The sequence below is a fragment of the Stegodyphus dumicola genome, chromosome 9, assembly GCF_044657685.1.
Source record: "Stegodyphus dumicola isolate Sdum_Otavi_A_Nest chromosome 9, ASM4465768v1".
In the NCBI taxonomy this organism is placed as follows: Eukaryota; Metazoa; Arthropoda; class Arachnida; order Araneae; family Eresidae; genus Stegodyphus; species Stegodyphus dumicola.
Genome location: NC_140776.1, coordinates 128,431,048 through 128,448,011, shown reverse-complemented (window position 1 = coordinate 128,448,011; position 16,964 = coordinate 128,431,048). Strand labels below are relative to the sequence as shown.

Here is a 16,964-nt window from a genome sequence, read left to right as displayed (position 1 = left end):
ATAAACTTATATGCTGTAATAATTGTAAACAACTGCATTTTTAGCTGTTTGTTAGTTATCAACTTATGTGTTAAGTTTGCCAACTCACTTGCCTTTGATACCTATGAACTGGAAGTATTGCTAACGTACAAGCCATCAATTTTTATTTTCCATTTTCTTATTCATTTATAGTGTACTTTTGTAAGCAAATATCTCTCATTATTAACAAAAAATCTTGTCTTTTCGATTAGAAAAAGGGCATGAAAAACTGTTTTCTCTAGACAAATATATATGCCAGTTAATTATTTCCAGGCAGTAAACATACTTCCATCATCAGCTCATTTCCACTGTTGTAAAAATTTCTTAAGAATAAAAAATAATCTTTTGAGTTAATTATTTCAAAAAGCAAAGATTGGAACAGAATAACACAATCTTTTTTTATTTTTCTTATTATTATTATTGACAATACTTTGAAGACAAAAATACTGTTATGAGAAAACAGTGCATTTAATTTAACAGGGACCAACAGGCAATATTGCTGTGCATATGTTTCTGAAAAAAAAAAAAAAATGTTGCCACATGCTGCTGGATAGTTTAAAAAAAAAGTAAAAAAATCAGTTTCTTTATCTTTTGTTTCATGCCAGAAAGACGAGTTTGTTTCAGCTTTGAAATGTTAAGCTAGAATCTGAAAAATCAAATGCTTTTTTTTTTTTTTTTTTTTTTTTTTTTTTTTTTTTTGACCCACCAGCGGCTGAGCAGTAAAGATGCTGGCAGTTCAAGGTTCAAATCCCGTGAATGGGCTGGCTGCATGGGCGTTTTCGTGATTTTCCCCATGTGTAACGTGTATCCGAGCCAGTTCCCCTTAGAAAGTCCTCCACGAAGGCATCCCTCCCTGTAGGCAGATAGCCCTTTTGTGCTTTGCGATTAATGAATAATCAAATCAAATATTTTTTCTAGATTTGTTTTCTGATTTGAAATAGTTTTAATGCTTTTGAGTCTCTTCATCATGAGAAATATACCTTAGTCTGTCCTGAATATTCATGGACAAAGTATATAAAATTTATTTGGGTATATCAGCATTATATTCTTCAAAATAGTCTCCTTTCTTATTAATGCACCATTGCCCATGTAGTTTCCATTTCTATAAGTGAGTTTTTGATAGATCCTTCAGCTGTTTTCTCATTTCACTCTAAATATTTTCCACATTTCCAAAATGTAGTCTTCACTACACCATTTTGATTTCTGTAAATAGAAGTCATAAAGGCCTGATCAAAATTTTAAGAAGGATATTCGAACACAGTGACTGAATTATATGAGCTAGGAATTATCAGAAAATGCTACATTATCAAGAAAACAAAATCCATCTACTTATAAGATAACTTCCTTAATCCCTGATTTTACTTTTGTTTGTGATTTTCTTTTTATTTTCCACTCTTTATATAGTTGTTTTAATGCTAAATTGGACTTGTTAATAGCATCATCAATAATCACCTTGTCATGACGTTAGAACAGTCAGCACAGCTGTCTGCCTTTTTAAACTTTTGTTTGGACTTGAATATCATGTGATGATCTTTGCACAGAGTTTTCTCATTTCCAGTTTCCCGGCAAATCATATGAACAGTTATTTTCCCTAAATTTAGCTCATCAGGAACTATTCTAACAGTTAGTCATCAATCATGCACCACACAAGATTTTATTCACATGCATTGTCAGAGGCCATTTTGCTGACACATCTTCAGTCATGTCTCCTTGCCATTGTTAGAATGTTTAACCTAAAAAACTAGTATTTAATTCTTAATTTAAGTAAATCTGACTTCTGTATTATGGACTCTTCATACATCTACTTTATCATTTTATGAACTTCAATATCATTCTTTCAAGTTTGACAAGAAATTTCATGTTAATTCAGTGCTTCATAAACACAATGTTTTTTCATTTTCATTTCAACTATGCACAAAAAATCAGCTTTATAGAAAGGCTGTTATTGGCATTATATGCATTTCATAAAAACAAAACTTTTAGCAAAAGTAAAGAACACCGTAATCATGAAAGAATGGAAACATCAATTATAACTATGGCAGTGTAAATTTTAAATTAGCCATAAAGTGAACTTAGTTTGATCATAGATTTCAAGTCAAATGATCAGTTTTCAGGATGATCAGACACTTTCCCTATTTCTTCAGGAGGTGGGCGAAGTCGAAAATGGGAGGAACAACTATCTTTTTCTAATATCTTAATTTTTCATGTTTAACATTTTCCTTGATAGTTGGACTGTTTTTGATTAGTTATTGCTTTGATTTGTCTAGTATTATTTTTTATTTATTCTGTCTATTCCTTTCAATATAGAATACGTATTACTTTTCTCATTTTTGCAATAAAAATTCTTGCTCTTAAAGAAGGCTTGTATCTGATTGCCCTCAAAACTGATACTCATCTAAGGATTATTTTTTCTAATTTTAAACTTTCTTTATGCCTGCAACCTTTGACATTACATTGATATAGCCAGTTAAAAAAAAAAAAAAAAAAAGTAACAGTAGTCTATGGACTTTCTGACAGACTATGATGCCAGCCACTTTTTCTGTACTATCAGAAGCATGTTTGCTCCCATTGCACTAATAAAATACTCTCAAGTGCAGTTTTTGTGGGGGCATTATTTTAAAGGTACCTAAGCCTAAAATAAATCCATTGGGGTATTCATATTTACTCTGTCTAGTCTATAAATTATGTTGCATGCTTACACTAAACCTATTGTTAATTTTTTTTTTCTGACACTAGTTATTGTGTTTTCTTCTGTTACCAGTTGTTACGTTATTTTCTTTCTTCACGTTTGTACGGGGTTTGTAGATTTGGAGTGAATGATGACAACACTTTATGAAGTATCGAAACACACTTTATTTACCAATATTAATCAGGACAGCTCCAAAACACTTTTACAGTCGTCGAAGATCTATTATAAACACGCTGGAACAATCAGCGACACAGCCTTCACACTGTCAGGCAATAACGGTGGAGACAGCTTCACTGCAAAGTGCCAGGGTACAGCTCCTACCCTGCTCGGTCATTCTTGTAACTCCACATACTCTCCAGACTCTCCACGCTACAACTTGCGATGCACTCGACGACACACAGAGCACAGCTCCTGACTCTTTGGTTCAGTCGTTCCCAGAGCTTAACACACTCTCTCGATGATGCACTAACCGCGATACACTAAGAGACTCTTTCCATGCGTTCGACGACCCACTCAGCACTCGCTGGCCGGCTGTCAACTCGTTCGTCTCTGCCTGGACTAACTAGATGAGACACACTAACTATCTTGCACTCTCGAGGCACACACACTAATTGGCTGCGGACCAGCAGGGTTTATATAGCTTTCGGCTTGTGTTCGAGAACATTCTGGGCTAAACCGGTAAGAATTCGTTCCAGAAGGTTCTCCATCTGCCCGTGGCACATTGCCAATTTTGTCACCAAATGGGCGATTTCTCGCCAAATGTGGCGACCCTGCCTTCCCTTGCCATTTTATGGCAGCCCTAAACCTGCTTTCCGGGGAAGCTATCTTACCGCACCTGTACATTTCGTATCACTATTAATAGCCCATGACTTGTATCCCTCTTTTGACATACAATCATATATTTTATGATCTGTTCTTTTTACATTTGTATAAAATTCTGGTTGAAGTTTATAGAACTAATTTATAAATAACCTTTTTTAGGGGGTACATGTTTTTAGTCCTTTCTTAAAAAGTAAAGAAGAGAAAAGAAAAGGGGAGAAAAAATTCATTTTGCCGAATTTTTTATGTATTTTAAAGTTATACAGGCATTTAAAATTTAAAAAAATTGTATATTTTGACAATTTTCTTAAAAAGTAGCAAAAGAAACAGACCACAACTATTGTATGATTTGTCTTCTTCTATTACGTTATCCTATGTCCATACCAAATGTCATAAAATCAATCCATCAGGAAATAATAACCAAGTTAGAAAATGCTCTTAATTTTGAATGCCAGTGTAGCCTTGGACATAATTGGTTTTATAGGAAATCTCATATTTTGATAGCGACTTCTAATAAAATAAGATGTAACTCAACTAAGATGCAACTTTCTTGTAGCTAAGATCTTGTAACTGAGATGTATCCTTCTAATGAAATAAGATGTTGAATCAAATCCAGTACAATTAAACCTTAAAGTTTGCTTAGTTTTAAATTAAAAATTTCCAGCCTTCTCTTCAGTTTATCACTTCTAATTTGTTTTAGCAGTACACTTTTCTTTTCTTAATGGATGGGTGTTAAACTCTTTTGTAATAATAACTTACATAAGGAGTATGTAATTATCTGAAATATAGCTAATGTGTAATAATAATACCTAATGAATATATAATTTCTGAAAGTTATGCATTTTGAGAGTTTATATAGTGTTGAAACGTTAGCGATCTGATAATGTTTGTTTTAATATGAAATGTTCATACAGTTTTTATTTTATTTTATTTTATTTTACTTTGGCTGTTGTTAAGTTTCTCAAAGGGAATGAACTAGAGAAAGGAAATGTTAAAAGAAAGAAAATATCCTGTGTATTTACAGAATTTGTTGACCAAAAGTTATGAATTTTATTTAAAAAGTGTTTTGAAATTTTATTATAACTATTTTTTGTTTCATTTTCAACCAGTTATTTTTTATAATTATTTTTAGAACTATCAGCAGAAACTCCAAGCAGTTTGCCTTTCTATGATGAATGCTACATTATGTCAAAAGACCCAGTCTGTTTAAGTAAAGTGAATGGTAAAGAAAACATCATTCATGAAAGTAGTAAATTAAAGAAAGGGAATGAAAAGGAAAATATCATCGAAAATAACAATTTAAGTAAAGGGAGTAAAAAAAGCATTATCAATGAAAATGATAATGATGGTTTTAACAAATCTCAGTTGAATGCTGTTAAACATCCAAATAAAACAGAAAAATGTGATGGAAAAGAGGACAGTTGCAAAGATGTTTTACCAGTGTCTGGTGCTGCTAATCTTTTATTCTGGGATTATAACTTTTCATCAGATGATGAGCATAGGAGTCATAATTCATCGCAGAAAAGTAACACTGAAGAAAAATCTGATTCAGAAACTCTTTACAGTACTTCAGAAGAACAAAAATCAAACCCTGATAATTATTGCAAACAGGATTTAGTACATGCAAAAAGTAATATAAGTAATAAGAAACTTAATCATATTTTTCCAAAAAGAACTTATGATGATCCTCAATGTACTACTTCTGGTACAATTAATTTTAATACTAAATCTTTTAATAAATCTAATAGTAGAAATTTTAATGATAGAAAACATCCTTTTAATCACTTTCTAACTGAGATGGTAAAAGATGAATCTTGTGTGTGTGATACAGAGCTCAGGACTAACTTATGTTCATTACCATGTTTATTCAATGAAAAAAGCAAAGTCCATACTAATTTATCATTAACAAATAATGGCTCAGATTCAAATGTTTACAATACAAAATCTAAAAATATGCTGAAAGATATTGCATATACTGCAAAAAGTTCACATGTTAATAATGAAAATTCATTTCATTCTGCATCTTCTAAAAATTTAGTTCCATATTTATATGATATAAAAACTAAATCATCGAATGATAATGATGACCACAGAAACCACAATTCTTATGAAGATGAACTAAATTCAAATGAACCATCAAATATAGAAGTAAAGTTCAATTCCAGTGTTACTTGTAATAACTTTATAAAGAATATATGCGATGTTATCGAAGATGGTGCTTCCAATTTCAGCTTATGCTCCCCTAGAAAAAATGTGAAAGATATATCTTGTGCAAAATTTTCATATACCAGCTGTAGAAAAAATATTGATAAGCATGACACTGATTGTGGTCAAGAAGATGTAATAAAAAATAACTATCACAATTCTAAAATTTCATCTCTTTCGTTAAAACAAGAGCATGGAGCAAATGAAGAGGAAAGTCCATCTTTTAATTTAAAAAGCAAGAGTGTTCAAGGTTTCAGTAGTGTTCATAATCAAAATTCAGAAATTGAAGTGATTGATTTATTTTCAGATGATTCACCTGGTGATGATAATCTGACTGCAAAAGTATCTTTAGGTGGTGAAAACAAATTTGGTTTATCAAGTCATCTTGTGAATCATGATGTTGGAGTTAATGCATCAAGTAATAAATTGTCAGTTCCTCATGCTGTAACAACTGATAAATCAAACAACATAGAAGTAATTGTTGATTCGTCCAGTGATCTGGAAGACAGTCCAAGTTTATTATCTTCTTCTACAAAGAAGTTATTGTGCTTTAGCCATCCATTTAACCCTCATAGGAAAAGAGAGACAGAAGAAGAAAATTGTCTTCATGCTGAGAAAAGAACCAAAGTAGATGTACTGCCTGATTCTCCTGAGCTTTTTATTACAGATTGTTCAGATAATTCACCTGATGACATTCTTTGCCTTACTTATGTGCCATTTCATGAGGGAAGTACTGATGACTTATGACATCAGTTTAATTTCAGGATGTTTACATAGAGCTAAATAAGTTTGCATTTTTATACATAATTTATTTTTTGTAATATTTTAATTTATTTTCTATTTTATAAGGTTATTAAAAGAAATTGATCAAGCCTATTTTTTTTTTTTTTTAGATGCAGTGAAATATGTATGGAAGATTAATCTCTTACCTTTATTGCAGATTTATATCTTACTAAACAATCTTAGTTTAAAAAATTGAATCTGAAAAATAATCATTAGAAATCATTTGATGTATTGTAAATGCTAAATTGTTCAAAAATGACCTGGATGAATGAAATGATTGAAAAAGTAAGATGATTACATACCAGCAAAGCTCATTCATTTTCAAAATAATCCTGTTATGCTATGATATTCCATTTCCAGTGGTTTATACTTTCTTTAAGAAAATGTATGTTTGGATGAGTATAGACTTTTTAACAACTATGATGAACATAGAATGGCATTACTTCCTACCTGCCTATGTGTGACAGGTATTGTTTCCCATATTGTCTATGAAGCCTTGTTAGAATTTGCAGGTTTGAGATTCTTTCCTCTTCAGAAAATGAAATTATAATCCTTTTTCTTTTTTCCGCCACAAGCTCATATGTGTGTTGTATAATCATAATTTCCACAGTTGCCACACATTACGAACAAGGATGAACTTCCATGGTATTGTAGATTGTAATATCCAAAGTCACTCACTCTGATGCAGGAATTATTGTGTGAAAAATTCCTTAGTCTGAGTGATGTTTGCATGCCTTAGTATTTGAAGCAAATATTTATTAATATTTTATTTCATTATATCTGTGATATACTTGCAATTGTTGCTTTAGCTGTGATGTAATTTTAGGAATTTTATTAGCTGTATATTATTTGATACATTTTAATACTTAATTGCATGTTGCATGTATTGTTTTCAAAAATAAAAAAATTGAAGAAATTCATATAAACTGTCATTCGCATATATTTAGTGAGAGATCAGTTTTATTTTATTTTACTTTTATGTGAGCTACAAAGTCAAACTTTGAACAAGCTATGTGATTTTTTAAAAAAATCAATTCTAATTTGTTATCAACTGTTTAAATTTTTTAATCCTTTGGGAGCAAAACAGATACCATATTTCCTAATGTAGTTTTCCTATATCTTTTTAGTGGCAAGTTCTCAAAATCTTAAAAATTTTTGTGTAATTTCCCCTTTCCTCATTGTGTTCAGAGGACAAAATGAGATTCTCCTCTGAACACAATTTAATTGTTCTCTTTTGAAATGAAATAATCTACTTAATGGTCATTTTCCTCTTACTAACAAAGATAAACTCACAAACTACCTGCAAAGATCAGACTGAACTTATTCCTTCTAACTGTTGAACTTTATGCCAGCCAACCCATCATGGCAGAGAAAATATAAACTGACATCTAGTCTGTGGTTTCACCAAGTCAGCTGCACATTCACCTTCTCCAATCATTTGTAAATTATTTGAGGCCTAAGAAGTACTAGAGATAACAGTAAAAATGAGTGTGATTAAAGGAAAGTAGAAATGTAGATATCTTATTCGATATTGTAATATTAATATTGCTGTGTCTTCTTATTGGAATGAAGTTTCTTTTAAAGAAATTGTGTTATTTTCCTGTAGTTCATCCATCATTACTTTTCAGTTTTTATGTTCTTACTGTAACCGTGCCCTTCAGATATGAAATTATTTTCTTAATTTTTCTCTCTCAATTTTCAGATGATAAAATTAGTAAAAAAAGGGGGGGTTATGCGAGGAAACGGGCAGAATAATGATGTGACACAAATCACAGTTGGGAAAGACATACCCTCTGTTTTTAAGATGAGAAGAACCCAAAAGTTCAGGTGAGATATGCTTCTTGCTTTATAAATCTGCCAGTGCAGCATTTAAGATTTTGATATCTGGGTTTGATTGTGCCTATATGTATATCTCTGTGCATGTGTGCTTTTATCAGGCATCATATGATCAAATAAATACAGTCATCTGTACCTTTTTAATCTTGTATACTACCATGTATTGTAAATAAATACTGCCAGTAAAATGTAAAGGCAAATGACAGTTTGGAGTAGGTATCTCATTCCCAGCTTAACACATCTAAGCAGAAAGGGTAAAGAAATCTTATTCTTCATATTAGCACTATATGTTAAACAAATCCATATTGTTAAATTTGTCTTTACTGTTAAGGATGTTAAAAACTTTAGAATCACTTTTCTGTTTATGTTTTGGCAATTTTTAGATGCTATCTCCTTTAATATGTTATGATCACTTGTATTGAAATAATAAGAGAAAAGGTCATATGGCATTGGTGCCAATGTTCATGATTTTTGTGAAACAGGAAAAGCTATGCCAGATAATTTTAATCCTTAGCCTTTGCAAATTTTTGTACCACTGCATACCGGCAACTCCAGCACATTTTCGTAGCAGAACGAGTGAAATGGAGTCTTATTTTAAGTGAGAAGAATTACACGTGCTTGTGAATGTTTTTAATTTTATTTCTTTTATACATATGCACTTTCTTTTTGCAAATGAAAGATAAATTGTAAATTTTGTAATTCACTATGGTGTGATATCTTTGGAAACAATCCCCCATGTGCATCCTGAGTTTACTTGGGAAAATGACACATCGAAGTCTTCCTGAGAATCTCCATTTCACTTTCAATAATTCTCATCCATCGTCTCTTTGGTAGTATAATTTCGGAACCACTACTTGAAGTGTCAGAATTATAATCAACATTGTCTTTCACAATATCTTTTAATAACACTTGAAAATCAAACACGTCTTCACTGCCACTCAACTCTAAATTCTCATCATAATAATTATTTTTCTCCATGTTGCTAACCGTCAAAAAATGGTTTAATCGTAACAGTACGGAGATTGAGCACCTTTTAAATACAGATAACAATTGCCAACGCTGACGATACCACAGCATCTTAAGCGTAATCATGCTAAAAACATTAGCGGAGCCTACAAAGCTGTGGAACAAATGCCAGATGGCCCTGTAGCAGACCAATGGAGCTAAAAACATTTGGTTCCTCAGCAGAGCCAACGGAGCTGTGGAACAAATGCCGGATGGCCCTGTAGTGCAGCCAAAAGAGCACTAAGAGTTAAGTGATGTAGCTTATAAAGTAAGGCTGAAAAGTAGGAGGTTCCAAGTCATTCTTTTAAGTAATAGTATTTCCCAATCTTTTCTAGCTATATGATTTTCTATTATGATTTTTTCCTCTCATCTTCCAACATTTTCCATTATGTCAATTTGCTTCTTGTCATTTTCCACATGAGACCTAAGTCACTGTCATGCTTAGATGTTCTTTGCTGATATTCTATACTTAAATTCCCTACAGATTATGGTCTTACATTTTTGTTTATAATAAAGCAATTATAGTTGCTGTATGGTGGGAAAACAAATGGTGCATTCCTAAGCACATTCACTTTATTTTGCCAAATTTAAGTAGTTTACATTAGAACTGTCGTTGGCGATTTATTACTGTTCTTGGTGACATCTAAAAAACCAGCGGCTGTAAAAATGAGAAAGAAAGAAAAAAAAAAAAAAAAAAACTTCAGAACTATTCCAAGATAGCTTGCTTGGAAAGAATTTAATACATTTTTGTATATTTTTATTAGTTTAATTTTTTTTATCTGATATTACAGCTAAATCGTGAATTAGCAATTTTAAGGTGATAGCTAAGGCATTACATATTTTATGCACCATTGTAGTGACATCTCAAGTTCTTCTGATCCTTGGCATAGTATCTTCATCATCCGTCTACACAAGTTATTAAGAATCTAACTCTCTTTCTAAACTGTCCAAGATAATTTTCTTCTTATGGTATATTTAATGTTTAAAAATTGGGCATGAAAATGAAATGTTAGACCTTTTTGTACAAATGGGCTGATTGTATGTTTCCAAATTCAAGTCAATAAAGAATAAAAGCAGTCACCAAAAAGCTCCATTAGTGATTCTACCGGAATCTCCAAGTGCATTACAAAATATAACTGGTTTTCATAGCCATAAGAGAAGGTTTTCTTTTTGTCTTGTTTTAGCTGGCAGAGATTCTCAAATTGTTACATTTTGGGATTTTTCTTTACATTCTTTGTTTTAGAAATGAATATATTTTATTTTTGTAATATATGTGACTATAAATTTTAAATTACGTTTTAAATAAATCTTATAATTTGTAATATATCTTTAATTTTGGGTAAGGTAAATCTTTGTAAAATAATATATGAATTTTGTTAATTGCTTATTATTATTGTTGGTTATTTTATGAATAATACTTTGTATACAATGTAAGTGCAGGTAAATAGTGGTTTTTAAAAATTTTTTTAATTTATTTCTTCCTACTTAATTAGTAATTGTAGATCATTTCAATATGCATGTATGAATTTTAGGAGTATATAATTTTTTATTTTCTTTAAGTAAGATATCCCATTTTAATTCTATGTTAATTTACTGTTTTATCTTGTGTTATGAAACTTTAAAAAATTATACAAATTATACATAGTATATAATTTTTTATTTTCTTTACGTAGGATATCCCATTTTAATTCTATGTTAATTTATTGTTTTATCTTGTGTTATGAAACTTTAAAAAATTATATACTATTACTTAAATATACATATGTATATAATGACTGTGGTGTTCCATTCATCAGCTTAATGAACTTATTACTCATGAATGAAGAAAATATTTGTTGCACAAATTATGATTAAATAAATGTATATTTTATTTATGTATTTCTTTATTTAATTATATTCTACACAGAAAACATCAGGCCCTCTAGTGCCTGAGCAGTAAAGTCGCTCAACACTGATAGTTCAGTCTGGGGTTCAAATCCTGGTGAATGGGCTGCCTACATGGGTGTTTTCGTAGTTTTTTCCGTGTGTAACATGTATGTAAGCCAGTTTCCTATAGAAAGTCCTCCACAAAGGCATCCCTTTCCTTAGGTAGATAACCCTTGATTGCTTTGGAATAATCAAATAAATAAACAAAAAAAAATGTTTAAAAGCAATATTGATTATATACTGAAATAAAAATTATTTGTAGAAATATCAATTAATTTAGCAATCAAGAAAGGAATACTGTTATTAACCTGTTTAAAATGCTTTCTGTTTTTTTTTTTAACGTTATGCGAGATTTGTTTGTATTTTCTATATTTTCCAATTATGCAAAGAAAGCAATTACCAAAAAAACTTCATTAATGTTTCTACCAGATTTCTCATACACATTACAAAATATAATTACCATATTTATAATACTTCTCATTTATTTTTATTCATGTGTAATTATTTAAATGCATAGTGCTTTTAATTTAGTTACAGTGTTGTATAAAATATAAATGTTTGTTTTGTATCAATGTGTGCAGTTACCAAGACATAATTTTTACATGTCGAACTGTTTGCCACATCATTAAGGAACTATCACATTTAGTAATTTGGTAATAAAAACTAATGCTCTTTTTTGAAGGTTTGAGATCTCAAAGTTATTTCGAATATGGGTTTGGATTCCCCCCCTTCCCATTTACCTTTATTACAGCAGTCAAGATTCAGCGCTCACAAAATTATCTCAATTATTTGTTTGTTCCAAATAATTAAGTGTTCAGTTTTCTAAAATAGAATGAACTAGATATTACCATTAAATAAACTGAAATATGGGATACAAATAAAAGAGATATAGCTAAGATTTTCAGCGTCTGGGGACAACTGAAGGTTTTGCACTTCCTCCTGTTTGCAAAAATGCAATTCAGTTTGGTGCCCCACCCCTGCGGATGCTGCGCCTTGGAACAGCTGTCCTCTTTACCCCTTCAGCTATGCCTTTATTGAAGAAATGATAATGTTCAATCCAAAAGCATTATTTGCATTACACAAGCAGTAGTAGTAACTAAAATAAACTAGATATTTAAAATTCTGAAAAAAAGTAATCTTAGATTGAGAGAGGCTTTGAACGAAAGTCTAATCTAATTTTGCCTTTTCACCCAATTTCATATTAGTTTGTTTCCCTTTCTGTTAAATAAAATATTGTTCCATGAATTAAAATCTGTGGTACAGAGTCTATGATAATTCAACTGCAAAAATTACTGAATTTTTAAACTGTGCACAAATAGGGAAATAACATTTCCCTCCGACATATTACTGTTTTACATAGCATTTGAAATGTAAAATTATCCTAATGAAAAAACTAGATAGCTATCATACGTACCCTAATTGTGGAAAAGAAAAAGCTAAGCTCACTATTTTGTTTTCCTCAATATTTAGCAGCCTAAAATATCATATAAGCAGTGAAACTACACTCACTTCCAAAAGTTAAGCACGGAGAGAAAAATGCTAATTTCCGGAAGCCAATCAGAATTGAAGAGGATGCAATTCGCTGCAGAGGTAGATGGAAGTATGCAAATATGTTAGGTAGCAGCCAATCGCGTTTTCATGTCAAGAAATATGCAAAAAAGGCAGCCTTATAAGAAGCCAGCTTTAAGAAGGGTTACAGAAGTTAATTGTAAGTGCTGATAGAAGGTGTTTAAAATCTTCGTACAATTTGTTTTCAAGACATGCGTGTTTCTATGACTTCCAGAAGACGAATGGAAGATTCTGAGCGCTGGCGTGCTGATGGGCGCATTGAAGCAGGACAGTCGATCACAGATGTTGCTCTTTTCTTCGGCGTTCATCATTCTGTAATTTCATGTTTATGGAAACAATTCCAAACCACACAGACAGTTGTCCGAAGGCTCGTAGCCGGTCGCCCAAGGGTTACATCCCCCGCGGAAGATCGATATATTGCTATTGTGGCCAAGCGGAATCGCAGAGCGCCCTCCACACGTGTGACATCTATGGTTACAGCGTCCATTGGTAAGGCGATATCTGCAGCTACTGTACGCCGAAGATGAGTGGCCTGGATACCTCGAGTTTGTGTTCCTCTATCCATCCAGAGGCACGATTACAATGGTGCCGGGAACATGTCAATTGGAATGTGTCTGACTGGGGCAATGTCATGTTTACTGATGAGTCAAGATTTGCTCTGGAGCCAGATGATAAGTGAGTAGTAAGCGGAGGTAACCGGTAGGCGGAAGTGACGTCACAGAAAAAGGGCGTGGGCAGTATCCAGAGGGGCCTGGAACCGGAAGTGACGACACCAGCGCCATCTTGTTTCACGTGATGGAATGACATCATCAAACTTTCGTTTTGATTCTGTGGCAACGATTTTATGTTTTCAAAGTTTTTATTTTTTGTGGCAACGACACTATTTTTTATGTTTATGGCAATGAGCTCTTAACCACGTGTTTTGGCAGGACACCACTTTTAATTTATTGTTTTTAATTTAATACCTGATTAATTATTTAATACGTCATTACTTTTAATTATTTACTCATTTTTATACGATACATTTTAATTGATTCCATTATATTTTAACCCATTTTTAATGAATTTAGTATCATTTTCCCTGTATTTTAAAAATAACTCCACGGCTGAGATTCGAACTCGCTATCTCTGGGATGGGAGGTCTAGCGCTTTACCGCTTGGCTACCCGTTCCTCTTATCAGACTTGTTATTTGAAACCCTCTTTGGCCCTTTGACTTTTTGCACCATTGATGACATAAGGCTGAAAGTCTGAGCATGCGCTTCATTTGTTTTTACACGACGGCTAGGATTTCTTTTGGCTTCTTAATCATTACTTTATTCATTGCTGTTTTAAATGTAAGATTTTCCCACAGTTTAATTTTTTTTATTATTAAGATATTTTTAATTGTTTTCATTTTTCATCTTATTCTTACTATTTTTTTAGTTAATTTATTAATTTTTTATTTCATTTTTTTTCCCTTTCCCAAACATAAATTTTATTTTTAACTTCCGCAAATTGACGTTTACTTCCACAAAAGTGAACTTAAATTTTCTTTTACTTTTTATCTTGCAAAGTTTATTTTTTTATATTTAATTTTCATTTTGGTTTTACAAAAGTAATATTTATTTTTACGAATTGAATTTTTCCTTTTCACTTTTTTTTATTTCGCAAAAGTTTTTTTTTTTTTTTTTGAAATTTTTTTCCTTTTTGTATTTTTACTTTACTTTATTTTAATTTTTTTTATATTTAATTTTCATTTTGGTTTTACAAAAGTAATATTTATTTTTACGAATTGAATTTTTCCTTTTCACTTTTTTTATTTCGCAAAAGTTTTTTTTTTTTTTTTTTTTTTTTTTTTCGAAATTTTTTTCCTTTTCGTATTTTTACTTTACTTTATTTTAATTTTTTTTATATTTAATTTTCCTTTTGGTTCTACAAAAGTAATATTTTTATTTACGAATTGAATTTTTCCTTTTCACTTTTTTATTTTGAAAAAGTTTTTTTTTTCCTTTTCGTATTTTTAGTTTAGTTTATTTTAATTTTTTGTTTAAACTTTTTTTGATTTTACAAAAGTAATATTTATTTTTACAAATTTAATTTTTCCTTTCTGCTTTTTATTTAAAAAAAAAAGGTGTTACTACATTTTTAACTTAATTTTTTTTACAAAAGTAATATTTAGTTTCATAATTTTAATTTTTTTGAGTTTTTTGTTTACACAAATGTTTTTTGTTACATTTTTATTTTACCCTTAACTTTTTTCCCTTGTTTTAAATACAATACGATGTTACATTTCCATTTCTCCAAAAGTAAACTTACCTACATTTCTCTGTCTTTGAAATTTTAAGCTGGAATTTACATGCATATAACTTCACTAGATAATATTTTCTGTAACATTAAGCCAATATACACGATGCTCTTTCTATATAGTTTAACTGGAATACTACATTTCTTACTTTTTTACTACTAAGTTGGAGATACTCAGAACTTTTCCTTCTAATGCATTGTACTAACTATTAATGACTGTATTAACTTTTTGGCCAACTATACAAAACTTTGTTGATTCCCTTTTACACGTCTTACTTTTATTCAAAGGATTCACCAAACTATGTCTGACAAATGTAATTTTTACACTTTCCATTTACACATTTACCCTTATATTTAACTTATAAAACATATTCATGCTGTATTTCTGATTCCTTTTCCCCATAATAAATACACACTTACACATGTTTCTTTATTGTAAGACTTACTAACTTTAAACAAATCTTACAAGGAGCAATAAATTTTCATGGTATGAAGCCCACTCAAACCAATGCATGGAGCATTTCTACCCAGTTAAGTTTAGATACATACCAATAGTACTTCATTTCTTCTTATTTTACTCTACAGACATTTATACATATATATTCAGAACACTCCCTTTTATTCAGTAAGATTCATTTATACTACTAACACAAATTTTGCAAACTCTTTGAAATATTTTACAAAAAATATCTTATATTTTCTTGCACACATCCTTCTTAAATCACCAAACATACAATGAACCTTGATTTTTCCTTCATGTGAAACGTCACTCACGGATTCTTAATATGATTTCCCCAATTACCGCAGAACTTTATAAACACTACTCTATTTGAACTTATCACAGCCTTACTCTCTTAACAAGGAACAGAAGATTGAATTATATTTTAACTACAGAGAAGAATATCCACATTGTAACGTATTATTTTAAATTTGAATTATAGTCACATTTGTGAAGGAGAATTTAAAGTCTATAATACACATGGAATTAATATTCAGCCATGGCAATGAAACTTTATCGATTTTTTCTCAACTTGGAATATAAAAATTTGTTAACTTGGAATATTTTTAACGTATTCATTATAAATTAACTGAAAAATACCCATATTTCACATTGTCAGTAATTTATTTAGCACTGAACTCTTACAGCCATTTGAGAACGAAATTTAATTTATCATACCTGACAAATGATTCCTACATAGTAATGATACATTACACGAAATATTGAGTAGAGTTCCAAATAATGATCTAACATAGTAATTAACATAAAAGACCTAACACAAATAATTTTAAGATAGAAATTTCAAACTGACATTGCTTAACTCTTACATCATTATTTGATATTTAACTTCTCATAGATAGTAAATAAACCTACACACAAATAATTATACATAACAGGTAATAATTACAGAAACTCCATATAATCTACTATAATTACCAACTTTAAAAATTTTAAAGCTTTTTAATGTGTCACAAGAAAGACCACACTTTCAAAAAAGCATTATTTTAATTAAACATTGGAGTCATACAATCCTGCGCACATGTTTTCATTTATCATGAGCATGACACATAATAAGTAAATAAAATATATTTCACAAACTACGAAAAGCATTTCTCTTTTAACCGACTATAATCTTAAGAAAAGATGCAGTATGGAATGCTTAGAACACTCAGTGCCACAGTTCCTCATTTCCCCACGCATAAACCAAAATATACATGTACTTTAAAATCAGTTAAACAAATTCAAATGTTAGTATTCAAACAGGAATCCTTCGCAAATTATATGAAAGAGAGGTACACAATGAACTTGAGTGATAAATACAGAAAAGCATG

At 30.7% G+C, this 16,964-nt stretch overlaps 1 protein-coding gene across 2 annotated transcripts in view; it reads left to right on the top strand.

Annotated features, from left to right (window-relative positions):
- LOC118190307 (uncharacterized) overlaps positions 1–11,227 on the top strand; it is a 49,348-nt gene extending 38,121 nt beyond the window's left edge. For both annotated transcript variants that reach the window (XM_035360998.2, XM_035360997.2), the window contains one exon: positions 4,659–11,227. In XM_035360998.2, coding sequence (XP_035216889.2) covers positions 4,659–6,478 — 1,820 coding nt within the window. In that variant the 3' untranslated portion in view covers positions 6,479–11,227. The remainder of the gene's footprint in view (positions 1–4,658) is intronic.
- Positions 11,228–16,964: the final 5,737 nt, after the last annotated feature.